This window comes from Argopecten irradians, chromosome 6 (genome assembly GCF_041381155.1).
Source record: "Argopecten irradians isolate NY chromosome 6, Ai_NY, whole genome shotgun sequence".
NCBI lineage: Eukaryota > Metazoa > Mollusca > Bivalvia > Pectinida > Pectinidae > Argopecten > Argopecten irradians.
Window position 1 is genome coordinate 10,195,934 of NC_091139.1, and position 20,621 is coordinate 10,216,554.

At 33.9% G+C, this 20,621-nt stretch overlaps 1 protein-coding gene across 2 annotated transcripts; it reads left to right on the forward strand.

Annotated features, from left to right (window-relative positions):
• The first annotated feature begins 588 nt into the window (after positions 1-588).
• LOC138324941 (uncharacterized) lies at positions 589-20,468 on the forward strand. 2 transcript variants are annotated; one of them, XM_069270217.1, is made up of 22 exons: positions 594-780; positions 1,303-1,365; positions 1,933-2,018; positions 2,977-3,069; positions 6,469-6,567; positions 6,988-7,278; positions 8,057-8,192; positions 9,667-9,880; positions 10,519-11,333; positions 11,452-11,569; positions 12,106-12,288; positions 12,640-12,676; positions 13,095-13,361; positions 14,003-14,050; positions 14,581-14,768; positions 15,415-15,619; positions 16,151-16,267; positions 16,620-16,774; positions 17,361-17,474; positions 17,691-17,805; positions 19,071-19,164; positions 19,585-20,468. In XM_069270217.1, exons 1-22 carry the CDS (start codon positions 719-721, stop codon positions 19,715-19,717), a joined length of 3,633 nt encoding a protein of 1,210 aa, XP_069126318.1. In that variant the 5' UTR covers positions 594-718; the 3' UTR covers positions 19,718-20,468. The 2 variants fall into 2 exon arrangements, 1 of the variants encoding a protein (XP_069126318.1); XR_011208707.1 differs by lacking the exons at positions 17,361-17,474; positions 17,691-17,805; positions 19,071-19,164; positions 19,585-20,468 and having other exon boundaries at positions 589-780; positions 16,149-16,267; positions 16,620-16,759.
• The last annotated feature ends 153 nt before the right edge of the window (positions 20,469-20,621 follow it).

Here is a 20,621-nt window from a genome sequence, read left to right on the forward strand (position 1 = left end):
AAACAGAAATTAAAAAAATTCATAATATGTAATATTTATGGCATAAATGGGGTCCGAACTCTTCCGAAACGGGTCATGAACTTTCCGACTTCCGTTCGGCAATAATCGTAACTTCTATGGCGACCAGTTTAAATGAAGGAACGTTTACATATATCGACTTTCAACAATTGCTGAACCAAAGTTATTAAAAACATTTTAATATTCTTTAATATATCTTAATTACAACTACATCTACAAATCCTAACAATATCGGAGTCGAATTTAACTTGAATTTTCGTTGATAGTTACGTATAGTGTGATTTTAATAATGCGGGACTCTACAAAATTATCAATCTGTTTACAATTAAATTTTATATATCAAAAGCCGTTCCGGTTATGGTATGCACTTTTATAGTTTACCAACAAAATTATATAAATAGATTTAGTAAACGAGGAAGAACGAGTAGGTCACATGAAGCATCACTTGCGACAGAGGTACTGCTCAGATAAGAATCATTGAGACTATCAAGGTACATAAATTATCTGGATATCAACATCCAATCATCAGTGTTAGGAGCGTTAACTTCATCAATACGGAAGTTGTCATCTTTAACCTTTAATTCTGGACCTTGTGACTTGATAAGTAGATTCCCGAATCTGGATGATGATAACTGCGCTTTTCTGAAACGTCCGCGGTAGTTCATACCGACACCCAGGCACACATCAAGTGAACACAACTATGGCAACTCGACTTGGTTTTTATGTTGTTATTGCATGTTTTTACATCGACCTGTGTCTAGGGTAAGTGTACAGACTTTTTTGTTTATACAGCTTTTATTGCACATCCTTAGATGCTATCGAAATGAAAAACTATATTTATATAAATGAAAACAGTTTCATAAGTTTATTATTTAATATACGTATAAATGTTAGATACCGAGATGTATGTACCAGCAGTAGATATTATAGTGTATTGTTAGATATAAAAACATGAAAGACCTACGATCCCTATCTTTGGGCATACGTAGAAGAATGGAAAAAAAGTTTTATAAATATCTGTAATGCTGAAATGAATAACCTCTTTTTGCAGAAACACTCATGCGAACCTTATTTCATTGTTATGTCAATCACGAAATATTTTGCACAGGCTAAGTTAGTTTCCTTGATACAGGGTCCGCAACGTAAATAAATATTAATGACCAAAAAGTTGCGTCACTACATGTAGATAACTATCAAGACCGGATAACTTATAAGTTTTAACTGCAGATTAATCTTTTAATCTTTTTATGATGATTTTGAGGATGTGTGGCTTTTTGTTTGCAGTAACTCTTGTTACTTGTATTCTCAAAGTGTGAAATACAGAACGGAACACGTCAAATCTGGCTGGTAAGAAACTCACTGAACTTAACCATTTTATTTTCATGGCATACAAATGTGTGCGTTATTTTGCGAGAAAGAACGCAAATTGAATGTTTTTTCGTGAATAAATGTAAATGTTTCATGAGATATTATATACAAGTAGTATTATATACGGTTTGCAGGAGATAATCTGCACACGTATAGACTAATACAGAAACAATTCCTAAGTCATTTTTTAGTCCCATATGAGGTGATTGAGAATTGAAAGCAAAACTTTAAGTGTTAAAAAAGAACTTCTATTTTATGTTGATAGTACTATTTTGTTTTATAAAATCATTAATTGATAATTAAAGTAATGTTTAATGCAGTGTTGTATTTAAAGTATATCATTTTGAGATGGACTCTCTAAAGTAGATGTTTTCAAAAATACATGTCAGGAAAACACGACCGTATCATTTTGTTTTATAATTTAGTGTATATGAATGTACTTCTCTCCTCCGATTCAGGTAGACCAACTTCTTTTCTTAATTTTGCGTTTTTATACTTAGGCTTTTATTGCGACGTTTTCTTGATTTTGTTGTTTCTAATTTATAGGTGGGGTAGAAAAACCGTTGTTCGAACGTATTATGTAAGGAATTCGCATTGTTGTGATGGCTACTACTATGCATCCTGTACTCCTCGTAAGTATTGGCAATACACTCCAGAATTGTTCACACGTCACGTACACATGCAGTAAATTATATAATCATTATTTTCTCCAATACTTGACAGGGTTATCCCGCGATTGCCAGGGAAAAGATAACTCTGTCTTTTACAGGGTAGGGAAATGACAGCTCACACGTGCTAGACAATGACGTGACGTCATCATTACATGCGGTGACTATTGTCGACGACGTCATTGATTTTGACGCATTGCGGCATTCTTATGATGGTGGCGCTTCGGGAATGTTTCTATATAACTGTATTTTCATCATGTTTCGTTTAAGTATAGGAGAAAAAGATTCAAACATGAGCCTGTCAGGTGGACAGGGATATCTCAACCTTCGTGAAAGATTTTGGCCGTCAATCCTCGGCAAGCCTCGGGTTGACCAGCCAAAGTCTTTCACTTGGGTCGAGATATCACTGTCCACCTCACAGACCCATGTAAGATTATATTAATCTTACTTTGTACAAAATAAAAAAGATGAAAAATGAATTCCAGTAATGTTCGACAATACCGTGTACTGCAAACAAGCTTGCGACATAGTTTCGTCCTATTTTACAGTGATTTTTCTTGATTTAAACATATATGGTTCTACTCGACATGTGTTTCATAATTGATTTTCCCGTTTAGAAATGGCCTAGAAAATACACGAAATTTAATCTCACGAAGGAATAAGAATATAAGTAAATAAATATATGTACTTTTCCTTAATTTTGAAGAAAACATCTGATAAAGTGTGACATATCATTTCGCTTAATAATAATGGAGTTCTCTGGAAATTCTTTGAGTTCTGTTAGACATAAGCCTTACTAAGAACGTCTCGAAAACTCATGAGTTTCATAGGGAAGAGGCACAAAAAGTTAAGGGATCTGTAAGAAACACGTTTAAGAAATGTTGTATACCGCTTATTAATTTTATCACTTCAATTTTTATAGCTGTCTGCAATCCTCCCTGTGTTGGTGGAAGATGCGTATCCCCTAACAGGTGTCAATGTGACCACGCACATACTGGAAGCCATTGTCAGACAGGTAAAATGATGAATTGGTGTCATCCGGGTGTAAATTGTTAAAGTACAAACCACAGTGCAATCAATTTTAAGAAACAAAAACGATATCAAGAAATTATTTAAATATCGAAACCACTGCATGAATTTTTCATTTACACCAAGCCTATGTGAATTTTTTTTTTGTAACCTAGCATAGGTGACCCACATTAAGCAGAAAAAAGTTCTACTACACGTGCAAATAGTCTCTATAATTCCTAGCTTTAGAGAAGCTGCAAGGCAAGTTATGTAGATTACATATAGACAACCATAAATAGAGAATTTTACGTCAACAACAAATTTACGAGACAATATACAATGCCGGCACATGATCTTGTGCACCTAAGAGTTTCATAGCCGATAGATAATTCGTTAAATATTTATTTATTGTTATATAATGGTGGCAGCAAGGAACAAGCATTTGTTTTTCAGTACCTTCCAAAAATAAATGGTATTTTTTCAGTTTACCAAAAATAAACGAAAAACATTGACCTTACCCCATGTTGAAACTGGAAGTAAACACGGCACATGATCTTGCGTAGTACACTACAATCCAATTTTAATCATATTATGATATTCAATTTATTTAGCTGACCATTCAAATTTCAATGAAGAAAAAAATAATTGAATTATAAATCACCTTGCAATTTTTAAAAATGTCAAATAAAAAAATGCTGGCGACTTTTTAAATCAGACAGCGATTTCCGCCATTCTTCAAATATCATCCCATTGTAACACGGCACGTCTGCATCTTAGACTAAAAACTGAGATTGTTTTAGAACTTACATTGCCATTCTATACTATATATGTCTGAAAAAGTTCGTTTCTTCATTAAAATCAGAGGAAATTACAAGTGTGTGGCGCGCAAGATCATGTTACTTTAGTGTATCAGTTATCCCGTATACGCAGAGATCGTAACTGTAGGTTAATATATTTTCTCATTCTACGTTCTAAATAATAAACAGTGTAATAGTAAGCATATATCAGTCACATCCCGTTTTTTATTAACAGATAACAGTTATCAAACTTATGATATTGCCTTTATGATTATGAACAGTGGACACTTATATATCAGTGAGATAAGTTGATGGCAACTGTATGACGGATATATTTGTCGTTTATCATTTTTATCTTTTATCGTCAGGCTGTTTTTAATTTAAAATTTTGATTTGAAAAAAATAACATTGAATATTGTTGGGACAGTGATTCATTGTTGTCACTTAATTGTAAAAATGAATGTAATCGCGTGTGGATATTTTCGCGCAGACAGCTTTCAAACAGTTCACAGTGTGATAGTTTAAATATTCATTGATCAAAATTTCTACAAGTTCGCACATAAATACATGAGGAGTTGTATAGACAAATTGTTACCTGACTCTCTATATAAATGTAAATGAAGTAATTTCGCATATTGACCGGTCAATAGTTTGACTGTTGACAGGGGCGGAACGTTTGCATGCGTTTATTGTTGACATCGTAGTTAAATGTTGAAGTCATTAAATGTTGAAGTCATAAACACCGGCGTGCCCGATCGACCCAAATACCGGTATTCTTTCGGCGAAAGTCTTTCTCACAAGAAGCTCAGTGATAAGTTTGGAAACAGTTTATAGGGTTGGTCCCAACACCGAAGAAAGTGTTTTGACTGTTGACTGAAAAGGCATGAAACAACTGTATAATGTCCACGCCGCGAATAATTCCATTTTTACATTATTTAACTTCTCGTTTTGGCAATTACAGTCAGTGGCCATAATACAGTACGCAAGTGGATTTTTTTACTATATATTTTTAGTAATTTTAGATTTTTAAAAACTCCTCTCCAGAAATCAATTGAAAACGTTAAACATTCAAAGTTGACAACAAAGAAGCTAGGTACCAAGTGCTTATTTTAAAATAATGAAATGATCTTCCGTTGCAAAAGTTTTGAGCGATAACATCCAAACAACCTTTAATGACATCGCCATTTCCTTCTTTTTCTATTGTAAAATGGCGTCACAAAAATGACATAACTATAATTAAGATCGATTTCTCGATAAATATGACACGGAAAATATTTTAAATAATTTGTAAAGGATGCAAATTTAGTTCTTAGTCAGTGTATAAAATCTTGTTATGATGAAAAGCAGAATGACTTAAGTTATGACAATTCAAAATATATAAAATTACTAAAAATTACTAATGATATATTGCAAAATTTTTCCTTGCATACTGTATTATGGTCACTGTATATCAGAGACACACTTCAATGACAATGGTAAGAAGAAAACGTTCATTGGTGTCATTTGTATTATACATGTATATCGGATCTTAAATTAATGTTCATTTCATAAAATCTCATATGCAATGGACACGAATTTAAAATATTTTTTATCAACTATAAAAACCTACCTTTCAAAGAGTCTCACGTCAAAATGTGTTACTAAAATCCAGAGGTGACCGCATTTTGTCCTACCGTCCTCGAAATCCTGCCGTCATGCTATATTTCCTGACGTCATTTTATTGTTTCTGTCTTGACATCACAGGGAATTTCCAGCCAGTAAAAATCGCTTCAGGTCATATTACACTAGTGACACATGCACTGTATATCAAGCGGATTATGAGATAAAGATTCATCTGTAATTATTCTGTATATATTTGAATGTTCAACTACTTATGGAAAATATAATCGACATATTTGTGTAACCTATAGCTTAACCTTTTACTTGTTAATAAATATATATAAGTTTCACAAAAAATAGAGCAAGGATTGTGATGAAAACTATGAGAAACTGTCGTCGGGATGTAGTTATTCGGAAGCAAACCATATTGGTTAATGAATGTAAGATGCCAGTAATTTATTGAAGAACGTTAACTCGCTAACTTAACTCTCTGAAAATATAAGGATTGAAAATTGACTTATGACTAATGATTATTTCCGATGATAATGCATGGTTATAAAAATTATCCTCAAACACAAAAATATAATATGTATCCCTTTAACATTTATACTGATATCTGCGTAATGTGAAAGGATAATAAGAAACCTGAAAGACTATCTACACAGCTGCACAGTGATTTTTAATGGACGTTGCAAAAGAAGCAGTATACAATTGGTAATACAAATTCCAATGTAATCAACGTTCCTTATTTTTCAGGAACTTAAATTTTCAATAGGTTATTAAAAGAGAAGTTTTTATTAATTTGTGCCTACTATGGAGAATTGTTGATAAAGTAGTATCCTTAAGCTTTAGAATACCGATAAAACCATTCCCACATATTTTATAAGATGAATAAATATCTTCTGCTTCTTCTCAACTCTGTTCTATCAGAGTTACTTCCCTTCGCTTCATACTTTTCATCTCAAATCCAGGTAAATTAAAATTGAGTCTGAAATTCTCTCTGTTTACAGTTACGTGCTCACACTTGTATCCTTGCTTTCCTGGAACTTGTACCTTTCCACACAACTGTCACTGTCAGGCAGGTTTCTCAGACAGCACATGCTTAACATGTAAGTATAGTATACATGGATTCAAGTAACAACAGTTACTGGCTATAAAATATTGCCTTGAAATACACTATTCTTTATAGTTTATTACATAGATTAACTTTAACTTTTGCTATAATACGTACACTTTATCATCCAATAATGTAAAGCCAGTAAGTGTCCTTGGGGGTCATCGCTTTCACCCTACAGATGGTCATAAAATCCGTACTGTGAGAGATGAAGAAATAGTAGCTAGATCGAGGAATTTAGACTCGCTAAAATCTATTTTTACCATTTTAGGTTCAAATTTTGAAAAGTTTGAGTTACGAAAATGATCGCTTATATGGCACTATAAAAGCATCTATAAGTAAACAAATTTTCGTGAATTTAGAATAAACCTTTAAAAATTATTTCATATATATTGTTTTTGTCTGTTTGCTGTAGTGCAAAAAGACCAATCACCCACCATTCTTCGAGCCAGTGCCTACCTAATCAACAGAGAACGGACAAGTGGTCAAATATTCGGCAAGTTGTTGGCGGATTCTACGTCACCAGACAGTGATTATGTAGATACCATCTGGGTGCTGAAGCACGATTTCAACATCATCAACATTTACTTTGAATCAATATACAACGCTCCGGTACTACAAGGGGACGGTATTTATATCGGTTATCATAGCCTTGGCTTAGTCGACGCTAGGGCACAATTGACATTGTCAAAAATTCAACAGCAAGGTAAGATTGACAAAAGATTTTAGTCATGGGATTTGTTCACGGAAGTTTTTTATTATATAAATTTTGAAATTGTTAGAGGAGAATATAAATGACTTTTCAACTTCTCATGTAATTTTCTTTTTCTATTTCCATATGGTGATAGTAGTTGCTATCTAAGATGACAACAGTTTAGGGAAGTACCATGACATTGTTGATAACTCATGTTGAGCATCTGAACACTTGATTTTCTAATAAAAAGAGATGGTGTATACTCACAAGCATTCAATAGTTATGACCAAGTGTGACCAATCAATGTTAAGCAGTGTTTCCTTTTAAAAGATAACTGATCTATTTGTTTATTTTAAATTCATTCATCGTTAAGATACCATTCTAATCTAAATGTAAATTTGATTAAACATTGTTATCTAAGTTAAATAAAACAAAAAAAAACATGACAGCATAATAGGAAAGCAAAACAAGTAAAAGGGATGTAACTCTATGATCACAGTCCACTTATATTAAAAATTTGAAAGTAATAACTTCGTTTAGATAAACAATGTTTTGATTTTCTTGATATTACCTAAAATAAAACTTAAAAAAAATTTAAATTGGTTCGTAGCATTGATTTTTATCTCATGTCATTTCCAGCAAAGTCGAATGATTCCAAACAATATTGATGATATAAAAATAAATTGCATTGAAAACAATAATATTCATAACTGTTATATTAATTCCATACATTGTTAGAGTTATAATTTCCGTATATTGTTTTCGTATGAGTATACGTTTATCCTCACAGGATCGTCGACGACGTATAGGCATCAGAAGACCTACACCTGTCCGCAAAATCCAACTCCATCGTCCCCTCACAAGGATGTGTTAAAATGTAACATAACGGACAATGACTTCGACTGGTTGTTAGAGAACGGCGATACGTAAGTTCGAACAATGATATAATATTCATTTAACAGAAATTAATTTCCCTTGTTTTTTTATAATTAATCGTACTTTCTGATTGACCAGATTCTTTTTACCAAGGACAGGTCCGAGAATGACGTAAAAATCCGACCTTATCATGAAGGCACAATAGAGATATCGATGTTGCTAAAATATTCCTTTGGAAATCAATAGAAACATAAGTTTAAATATATTGTATTTGATCAAGTAGCTTTAAAAATATAAGCATTGATGTCACTAACGTTTAATTTCATCGGGTTATGAAATAGATTTTGTTTGCACTCATTCCCGATGAAATTAAAAAAATAATGATATCAATGCATAAACATATTTTTTTTCTAAATAGTACTTTGTTATTGTTCTGGAAGATAAATATATCATATAATATTTATCATTATTATACCTCAAGTGAGAATCCTGCATTCTGATTGGTCGAGGGATATTTGGTATTTTACACTATCACACGGCAGGTATCATTAGAACAATATGAAACAATAGACACGTTCATAACAACCCATAGCAACGGGTGATAGTGTATTTTTGACAGTGCAAAATATTAACCGCCCGACAGAAGCGCACTCGTTTCTTTTTTGTTGCCATCTTTGTTTTTTGAAGCACCGCTTCAAAGTTTATCTGGAGCTATTAAGTAATAGATTTGCCAAATTAGTCTGTTTATCAATACCCTTTTTTCACACGGAGAGTTTTCACATTAAGTACGGAGAGCTCCGTTTACAAATTTCGCTTATCGTCAAAGCGCTATATGTTAGTATATTAATACCGTCGATGATTAGGTGAACGAAAGACATGCGATTACAAGCGTTTTCGTGACGTTGCTAATGTTGTAAAAAGACGACGGGACGAAGCCTAAATTTGTTGAGATTTACAAAAACGTTAATATTTTAACAAACTCAGAAGACAAGACAACAAGAATATTTCACTGAATGCTTGTTGGGAGTATCATTTTTCACAATATAACGGTAATAAGCGCTGCCGAGTACAGTATGGACGCTGATATGTTATTTTACTGTCGCCGGTAAGTTTTCGACTTTTGCAAATATAAGTAAAATATTTAAATAAATTGCAAATATTTGGAAACTAGTATTATTACTAGACTTTTGGTATAATAAATTGAATACTACTTGCATTAGAGGATTACAGTGCCCAGTGTCACCCCTCGGAATAGCACTGTCACCCTCGGGTTCGCCTCGTGTGACAGTGATATCTTCGGGTTGACAAGTACTGTCACCCTCTAATGCAGGTAGTATTTATATATTATTGCATCAAACGACATATCGGATAGTTTTCTTTGTATAATCTCATCAGTATACTTGTCTATCTACATATATATATGGCAATTTTCTACTTGTGGAACCAATCTTTACCGGCCAACGATGCTGCTGGTTACGGTGACATCCGGCATAGAAAGTTACTTATTATACCAATACGTTTCAGTATGGTGGTTACGATATCAACAAAAAGTGGGGGATTCCGAGAGCTATTGTCTTTGGAAACGCACAGCCACTACAGTACTGATTATTATGGAAACCAGACATCAACAAAACAGATGAAGTTTCTGTTTGACTATCATCCACCTTACCATTGTGTTGAGAAGAGAAATTGTTCTTCACACGAACAGCCGCTTATCATCAGCAACGACATCTCAAAGGTACGTTTGCAATTATGTACCCATGGCCGGGTGATGTAGCGGTTAAGCAATTCGCATTTCGCCAAGCCGTCTGGGGTCCGTTCCCAGGTAAGAACATGAAAAGACCAAGGGGTACCTTCCCCATCACGTGTCTTTTCTCTTGGCACGTCGGTTTCCTCATTAATTAAAACTCCTTGCTACTACTAAAGCATCAGTGGTTTCGGCATTTATTTTGAAAACAAATGTAGGACAAAATGGCAAAGATGTGTTCATCTTTTGTTCCGTTCAATTTCATATGAATCTAATTGTATTTTGTCCTTTACACGTTGAAATGTTCGCGGTTACTTAATTTCGAGTGTATTATCCGTATAATCGTTTGTTTCCTACAACCTGTCATTATTGTATTTATTTATTCTTGTTCGGATGCCAACATGCAATCATCATTTATCGCCCAAGATAACGTTCCAACCAAGTTCTCGTAAATTAACAAAATTGATCCGAAGGACTTACTTATCCGCCTTTATCATTTAATTGTATGGTGGACTTCACAAAATATAGTTATAACGCCGTAGGGAAAATTTCGCGATCGATCAAACTTCGCGTAATTAGCGTAAATTTACCCCTTGCGTTTTTTATGTATACAGTATTTGCATTTACAGGGACCAATCAATATATCCTGGGCTGGATGGAGAGATCTGTTGTCGGGTGTCTACGTCTATAATATCCAGGTATATCCTTTAAAACCAGACCGAACTGGCGATCTAACGGAGGAGAACCCAAACAGTCCCATCTACGTTCTAACCAACGCAACTCTACCGTCTAACCCGACATACCTACCACATTCACCTGGGATGTACTCTATACTGCTAGAGGTCGGCGACAAAGCGAATAACACCAAATACAGCCGCAGGTTGCTGTTGTTTGACAATGAATCAAACGTTACCATGACAACCACAAATCCTATAAAGGTCGAAGGCGCAGTAGGTGAAGTGACCAACCAATGGATCAGCAGTCTTTATGATCCAATCGTGGTCAATTGGCAAGGTCATTTTCAAAATGCAGATCACGAAAAGTATCATCTTCTGAACGCAGTTGCTACTTTCAAGCCACAAACAATAATGCACTTTCGGCATAAGAACGTGTCCTCTGCTTTGGATGACAATGAAGGTAAGCGTACCATAAAGAAAATTGCCAACAAACATGGCATCACCAAAGTAGAAATAACTCACCGCCTTAAGGACCATGGAGGACTTCAACCTTGGGCGAATGTGGATGGCTTTCTTGAAGAACGTACCAGTCTTAACGTGTCTCGTTTGGACGGTGATACCATTATAATACCACTGAAAGCCTATGACGCGATGGAAAACGTCGCAGAAGACTTCGTATTATTGAATGTAGATTCCACGCCACCAACGGTGGAGACTCCAACGCTGATACCAAATATCAAGAATGGAACATTTGCCTTCTCGAGTAGGTAAGTGGTATACAATTGTACATTTCTTGCTTTGATAATACATTCTTCACTTACTAAGCGTATATATCTCCTGTTATGACTTTACATTTCCTCTATTGCCATTTTGTTACTTCATTAGATTAAATGTTCTGACATATGATGAAGATAGTGGTATAACCTCGCTCAAGTGGAGGATCATGCCGAACGACTCCGCAGAAATATTTCATCAAGGAGAGTCGGAAGGAAACAAGACACAGGTAAACAACATCTATACATTGGGCTTTCGAATAAATAAAAGCCTTATGACTTGAAAGTCAATGAAAAGTAAGACTTCACTATTAAACACAATACAAGGAACTCAATAGTGATTAACTTAATATCAATTGATTTAAACTGGTAAATTAGTCAGCTACTGGAATTTCTATAAAATGAATGTAGTTAAATATTTCATGGGAATTTAAGTTAAGTCACTGTAATTAAATATTTCACTGGACTTGACCCGACTGATAGAACTAAAGATTTAAGAATATAAAGCAAAATATTTAACGCTCCTAACTGAAATTATGCCAGTTCTGACGTTGCAAATACTACAACGTATGGACTATAACTGTGCAATAAACGAAATGATAAGTAATGAAATAAAAAGCAGCTCTGTAACAAAACATTAAAACGAAATGGACGCAAAGATCGCTTCATGAGAAGAGAAGCAAACGTCTATATTATATTCAATAAACAAGTTGTGTTAATGAAATTCACGATGAATAGAGAACTACATATTAAAAAATATTTACAGATTCATCCCTCTAAGGAAGATGGAGATTGCAGTAGCGCTGGAGGCTGTTTCTACTATCTCCATCAGTTCGAAATCAACAACTGCTGGCTGAAGGTACACAAAGATAAATTAGCGACACAAGTCATCGACATTCACATCGATGTCTACAACCTAGCGATGCTCAACTCGTCAGCGAGTACCGAGGTAGAGTAATTACTTCATTGACCAAAATATTACACTTTATTACACCCTTGGGAATATCCTCAGTCTCAGGTAAAAATCGTTTATTTAACCCTGGATATATAGATAGCATGTTGTAAACGTCTTATGTAGGTCAAGGAACGAAACCATAGAATTTGTATGATACCGATATACCATCTCCATGGTTTATCAAGTTACGTACAATGTATACAGAAGTACACACGTGGTTGAACATCAACATTGATTGGTCACAATGTCCGCCTACAGCCTAGGTGGAACCAGTCATAGAAGTATATTTCGTCACCTAGTTGTGTATGATGCTTCAAACGTAATACATTTAATGTATATTTTCAGATAACTCACCTACCTTCATTTGATGGTTTAGAGGAATGTAAGTATTACTCATCCCCATTTTAGATTTGTTCCATAAAAATAAAAAAATATGTTAGAATAGTGTCAGCAGGACAGGTAGCTCTCAATATCTTAGATGATATCTCTTTAAATTCTTGATAAAAAGTTATTATTCTCTATGAGAAAGGCAGTGTTTGCAATTCCTTTAAAGACAAGTGAGAGCAATCAATATTTCTATTATTTGGAAAAATCTTTAAACATCATGAACCACTTGAAATTTATTTTGCAAAGACCATTATTCTTGTATTTGGCATATACTATACACTTGTACAATATGCAACGTTTAAGTGATCATAGTATAATATGTTTCATTGCTAGTTGATATAGACGTCGTTTTAAAAAATTGTCTTTCGTGAAGTTTAATATATACCAATATTGGACTGCTAATCGCTATTTAGACTTTGGACCATTGGACCTAAAGGTAACAGGAACTTCGTCAGACAGTGCCAACGTCCAGTGGAGTTTCGGACCGAGCTGTTACGACCGAACAGACATACTTCTGGTGTACAATGCCTCGGGCAGCGAAACACAGATAATGCATCCCCAAAAAGACTCTAATTACTACACCCTTGGAAATCTTGATGCTGAAACTGCATACACTGCCTACATGGTATTTGAATACGGAACTGAGAAAAGTGATCCAATACAAATCTCATTTACGACAGGTACGTACAGCGTGAAAAGTCGACAATTATGGTAAGATGGAAGTACAGCTTCCAGTAAAAAAAACTCTGAAGTGTAAAATTTCGCATTTTCATTCCTAACGACGTTTTCACGGCGATTTAATTTCACGATTTACAGTTATTTAATTAAAATGTTTTGTTTTCTTCCAAATCGGACTTTCCATTTTTTTCATACCAGTATGAATATAAAAATCTGAGAATGGCGCGAAACCACGACGTTATCGTGAAGTCACAACAGAGCCATTGACGTTGCGTATTGATTCAGAAAAAAATCTCTTGAAAACTGTCTAGAATTATACATTAAAACGTATTTCATTTTTTAAAATAGATTATGAAATTACTTATAAGCTTTGATGTCACTATTTGTTAATGTCATCGGGTATTTAACAAATTGTTGTTTGCAAACTGTGTGAATCCGCGAATTCTCGCAAACATTTTGTTATACTCCGTTCAAATAAAAAATAGCGACATCAATGCTTAAATGGTTCTATTTTTTAAAATTCATAGTTTTCGCAGCGATTGATTTTCGTGATTTCTTATCGCCTGCCTATATACGAACAAGTTAATCCCACGCGAAAACATCATAACATTTAATGCATTACAATGATGCTTTGTTGTTTTAGGGGCCCAAGAAGGGTTGTCTGTTGGGCTTATAGCAGGGATTTCTTCAGGTTTGTGAATAATTACTCCAGCGTTCGTGATATAATGTAAATATATTACATCACATTTCAAATTTAAAAAAAATATTAAAACAACGTCTCCATGAACTTATTTCTATGCCAGCAAAATCTGAAAAAATAACATTGCTATCAGCAAAAGATAATCAATGAGTAATTTATACGGTGTGAAAATGAATATCGATGTATTTGTTCGCTTATTGGTTCAGAACTTCCAAACCATATGCCAGTATTATAATTTGTAGTGTGGAAATAGTATTTTCTTATACTATATGTTATTGCAATAAAATGATAAAGTACAATGATCAAAATTATGGTATTCCGTCTTTGCATATTACAGAGTTAGCTCCCTTGCGGTAGGTATCGATTGTTACGTCATAATTTCACGTCATTTTCTCCGAAATGTATGACGTTACGCTCGCAAAAACATGACGTCACAATCAATAACTACCCGCAAGTGCAGATAACTCTGTAATATTCAAATCCGGAACACTAAATTATGTTTTCTTGTGTTGCTGTTCCAGTAAGCGTGATACTTGTGGCTGTAATAATCGCCGTTTTAGTACTATGGCGAACTGGGAAGCTAAATCGCTACAAGGAATCTATATACGGGCATATAGGCCTACAAAGACGGACGGTCAGGCTTAGGAAATCCAACAGTTATTCTGACTCAAAGACAATTGAACAAGCAAACGACAGAAAATCCTTTGCGGTAATTATTTATATCAATTATCGATGGTGTAATATAGTATATTATTCCGTCTTTGTATACTTCAAAGTTATCTGCCCTGTGGGTATGTATTTATTGTGACGTCATGTGTTTGTGAGCGTAACGCCATACGTTAATGACGTGATATTTGTTTACATAAAATTACGTCACAATGGCTACCTACCCCCAAGTGAGGTAACTCTGTAATATGCAAAGACCGAATAGCTAACTCTAAGTTACGATATTATGATACATTTGAAAAAGTCATACAAAGAATTACTATCAATTTATCATTTTAATCATTTAGTTAATAAATATTCTTTTATTGGCCTCTATTTTATATTAGATAATGTTCTTAGTTGAAGTGGAGTTTTCGGACCATCACTATTTTAATATGTCATTGTTGTGTTAACACGACCTTGATGAATTTGCAATAATGACGTTTTACTATTTTGGGCTATTATATTTGATTTTACCAGGTTCGTAAACCCTATTGATGAGTTATAACCGATAAACATATCTATGTTTAGAGAATATATGTATATGTGAGAGAATGAATCACAAGCTGTGAGAAGAGAAGAAGGCATCGTTAGTATAACAGATCAATGTTTTTTTTATGAGCTCAATGTGAACAATGAATCATTTTTAGAACTTAGCCTATTCTGACGTCGGCGATGAGGACGTGTACCTGTATGGCCAGATGGTGTTTGAGGAGGATCAAGCATGGAAAGTTCGGCACGATCAGGTCTCCCTAGTTGAGAAGATGACTGTAGGACGGTTCGCTGACATCTTTAAGGCTTCGCAAAAATCCAAAAAGAACAATAGAAGCACCGTTATCGCAAAGGTTCTAAAAGGTTTGTATGTAATATTGGGCTGGTCAGCAATATTTTAAGATATCAAGCTCTGAAACGGTATTACATCTTAATTTAGATAATAGATGTTTAGTTACTACTCTGGATATAATGTATTCCTAAATTGAAGCAAATGATTCATCATGCATCCCTACTTGCAACAAGATTCCAATTATGATTTCAACCAACTTATTTGAATCTGGATAAGAATTAAAGGATTTCTTCTAATCATAAACTAGTCTTAATGAAAATGCGTTATGCAAATTAAATATTACGAACATATTTATCATCACAATATTTCATTCTACCATTCTGCCTTCTTGATGTCTTCTCTTCGCTATGCTGCATCTGACTATATCAGGATATTTACTGAAAAAAACAAAGGACTGAGTATATAAATAAGATACAAATAATAGTAAAAACAGTTATTGATAAATAATGAATAACATCAGGACAGCTAACGAGTTACAGCATCTGACTTAGGTTCAATCTACTTACTGAAGTTACAATTTTGAAAATGTTTCCATTCCAGAGTCGCAACAGAAATAGACGAAATGGTTATGACCGCCAAGATAAACTTCTTTGCAACAAAGGTCGGATCTCACCCCAACGTCGTTCAGTTTGTTGGCGCTGTTCTTGACAACGAACATTGTAGGTATTTTTCAAATATGTTATCAATTTGTTTCCTGTTTCAGAATCATTTTATTCATTTTTGTGTGCTTTCGTTCTGCCGATAATTACACAATTATATTTCAGGTTTTGCAAAACTAAACTTAATAGTATTATTCAGGGCTATGGTGAATTCGCCAATGCCTTCCTCAAAAAAACGCGTATGGTCTATTTTCACTTTCGCAATAAGATTTAGATTTTTTCAGATTTTCTCTTCGATACTGTTTTGATACGCTGTGAAAACTAGTATACTTCCTCGCTTAAGAAGTGGCTGCATATGGCTAAATTTACAGTAGACAACGGATGATATCTCCTTCTTTCATTGTCTGTTCAGTGGGTCCCTTCATGTTGCTGGAGTTCTGTGAGACAGGGGTAATGAGGACGTGGCTACAGAATCAGAAGACGAAAGTAACCGACAGTATCGTAGATACCTTGTTCCGAATTACTTTCGACATTGCAAGAGGAATGGAGTATCTCGCCTCCAACAAGGTTTTACTGCAACTCTGAATTTTTTTCTATCGGAAACTGTTAACGTACTTATCTTATTTTGGCACTCTTTAATATTGGAGTAAAATTATATTGAACATGATGGCGCAATGGTTTGTGACTTCGCGCAATCAACAAAATAAATATATGAAAGATATACAGGGAATACAATTGGCACATTCTTATTTTAAGTATTTCTGGCTCTAAAACCGCTAAAATATAAATACCGCTAAATTATGTAAATTTACAGTACGTATGGACAAACGTGATTCGAAATATCTGACTGTGTCATTATAGATTAGAGGAAACATATTCGATCATGGTTTTTACATAGATCCCGAGTTATTATTCTCCATCTATCCACAGTTTTGGTTTTTGAGTACAGTAAGTGGAGACGTATGATCGATGTTTGTAAAACATTTTGCCTTTTAATGCATGCGATGTGACCATGACATATGGAGAATACAATTTGTTGAAATGAAATGAAAGCACTAAAAACACTAAACATTATCATGTATTGTAAGACATAGTATCCGGGACATTAAAAAGCCTACGAATAATATAATTGTTTTTTAATGATTTTTTAAAGATTATACACCGCCACCTCGCTGCTAGGAATATTCTTTTGACATCGTCACTGGAAGCCAAAGTAGCAGGATTCGGTCCCACCAGAGAAACCGAACAGGATCAGGACAAGGGAAAGGTTTGCTCTTTGCCATTTAATATGGAAGCTTAATTTAGATATATGTATTGTTAATATAAGAACAAACATTAGTAATGCAGAAACGTTGAAACTGGAAACAATTTTTAAATCCTTTATTTGTGTAAACAATTTCTAAATTCCACATTATACACATAAAACGTTAACAGGGGAGACTGTTTGATAACATTGATTGTTAAATATATTCATGTTCTCAAGGGAAAGGTAGCGATTAAGTGGATGGCTCCGGAATGCATGACCACCGTGAAGGACGCCACCTTACAAAGCGACGTCTGGTCCTATGGGATAGTCCTGTGGGAAATATTCTCTATGGGTAAGATAATTGGTGTCACTGAATGTACTGGAAAGTCGTGATATATATAATCGTCTATCTTTGTAAGGTGATATCACACATGAAAACCTTAAAAGTGATATCGCCTTTTTGCATCGGTGATGACACTAATTCGAATTTGCTAAAAAGTGATATTTTGATGCTCCATATGTCTTTGATAAATGTTTATCCTGGGTCAAGCGCATTCCATTGAATGGGATTAAAAAATAAATGACGATATTTTCCGCAATATTTACAATTATATTAGAGACACAATTAAACTCATAAACATTAAATGAATTTCGTTGCAATTCATTAAAAGTTTATGAGTTTAATTGACATCTTCAATGCTCCACCGCCGACAGAGCATAAATGATACTCATCATTTAATATTAAACAATAATTTGTGTTAAATCGTGTATATACATGCCTAATTAACACAAAAAATAACAGAAAATAATTTATTTCGTCTTTGGTGCATGCACAATCATTACTTCAATCTATATAAGATATAGTGTCATGGAATTTTTTCGGAATGCACTTAATTATTTTTCATATTTTTAACTTGAAGTAAAATTAGAAGCTCAAACTTTTTAATGGTAGTAATAGTGTACAGTAAGTAGCTTTTGTAACTAAAGAAAAATACAAAATCGTCTGCTCCCGTTTTTGATAGTGAAAAATACCATTTGTCAGCGTGGTGGAGCATCTTTAATTATTCTCACGAACAAACATATTTGACTAATTTCGTTTCTATAACGTTGCTCGGTGTTAACTTAATATATGTACATGTAATATCTTTTTAAAGCAAAATCAATCACGATAAATTTGTTTCAAGTATAAAAACTAATGTATTAATATTTTGGACTATATATAAAGGGGCGTAACTCATTGAAGATCTTGGTATTCTGAACAGCATATGTTTATAATAAACCGGAAAAAATAACTTCAATTTTTTACCAAAGACTTTCTGTTTTATAAATAAGATATTTTTCATTAAGTTCAAATGTTGATTAAATAATATGTTAATGTTTATAATGTATGTATAACATTATTTAAACCAAACGCAGGAAACAAAGAACTAATTATTTATCTCGTAGCATCAAAATATGTTATATTGTTCATTGGCATTTATTCAAATCAAAATCGCATTTTCACCTATTCGGGCATTACATATACATTTTAATAGGTGATAACACTTATTTATATTCGAATCGGCGATAAATGCGTCCTATAGTTTCAAAGGTTTGGTAATTCGTTTTTCTTTTAAGGTGAAACGCCATATCCTGGATTAAGGAGCACGGAAGTGGCCACGAAGGTATCCAGTGGGTACCGCATGAGTCGTCCGGAGTTCTGTGCTGACATGTAAGTTTAGTATTAGGGCTAGATGTCTAATTGTTATTCGGTATATATCTTAAATTCTGAAATGCGATACATGTACCTATGCTGTTTTCTTGTTAGTTCAAAACTTTAAGGAAAACTACTTATTGAGTATTTTGCATGTGAGTTAACTGTAAATACATCCTTTGTAATCGTTTTGCTTGTCAAATGTAGTAGACCTGTCTATAAAGACCACCCGCATAATAGAGGGAACTCGGTCTTTCTAACCAGGTGGCCTTTATGCATAGTTTGAATAGTGTTGTAAATGGTCTTTTGGACCTTATCAAGCAGGTGATTTTCATATGTACACGTATGTGGTCACTAAGGCAAGTTTTATAATTGTATAATGATAAGCAATCAGTTGATATTCTGTCCTACTTACATGTTTTACCTTAATATGTACAGGCATTACGAGTTAATGAAGAAATGCTGGAAGGATAAACAGTCATCACGTCCGAAATTCTCCGCCATTGTACAGGAGATCAGTAGTACTTTCAGCTCCAGCACTGACGATTATTATTACTACGCCACTCAGTGATGACAAGAGATACTTAAGCCCTGAAAAATACTACTAGGGCATATCGTATACTCAGTTTATTTACGCGATCAAAAGGTTTTAGCTCAAAAACTGAAAATTGTATTTTAGCGGTTTTAAATGTTCGCGATCCGTCTTTCAAAGCATTTTTCAATTGAATATTTTTTTAATATTTCGCGGATCACAATTTTCAAGGTCATTGCTATGCTACCCAAAATATAAGCTGGGTATTCGGTGATAACGTTCTTTTTAAGCTACAGAAAACGTGCAAAATAAATCCTAATTTGTTGTGAAAATGGGAGTTTTAATTAGAATTTTATGAATTTAAATGTCTATTCATTTTCTGCAAAGGTATCTTAAAAACGTACGGTTTGGTTACATCATCTACTTAGCCCAAAAGCAATTGTTTGCGAAATTATATTCACTTATGTGCTAGAGCGATAAAGCTAAAAAAAAATAACATTCACGAATCGATAGTGATTTACAGTAAATAGACGTTTGACAGTCAATCAATGTAATAAGTATCTGCTAGCTGCTGTTTTATTGTGAAATTTCGATATCTAAAATAGATGAAATATATAGCCTTCCTTTCTGGATTGTTTGTGTACAAAATTACAGAAGAGAGCTCGATACTTCATATACTTTTTTACCACAACGATGAAACTAGAATACTGAAAGTCAGAAAGGGCCCTGCAAAATGACTCAACCGGGATATCAGACTCTATCACAAGAATTAAAGCAATGTATATGTGAATTTCTTTCTTTTGTTTTAAAATCCAAAATACCTGAATAATTATGAATAAAGTTTGTCCAAATTTTTACACACATCTAGATGACATAAGGAAAACATCCTAGCACATTTGAGAACACTACTCCACTTTCTCCATACAAAACTTTATCATTTTTT

Excerpts from the sequence above, each read along its gene's own strand:
- LOC138324941 (XM_069270217.1), top strand. The coding sequence starts at position 719 with ATGGCAACTCGACTTGGTTTTTATGTTGTTATTGCATGTTTTTACATC. Across the intron at positions 11,570-12,105 it reads CGGAAGGAAACAAGACACAG|ATTCATCCCTCTAAGGAAGA; the intron begins GTAAACAACATC and ends AAATATTTACAG. Across the intron at positions 12,677-13,094 it reads ATTTGATGGTTTAGAGGAAT|ACTTTGGACCATTGGACCTA; the intron begins GTAAGTATTACT and ends ATCGCTATTTAG.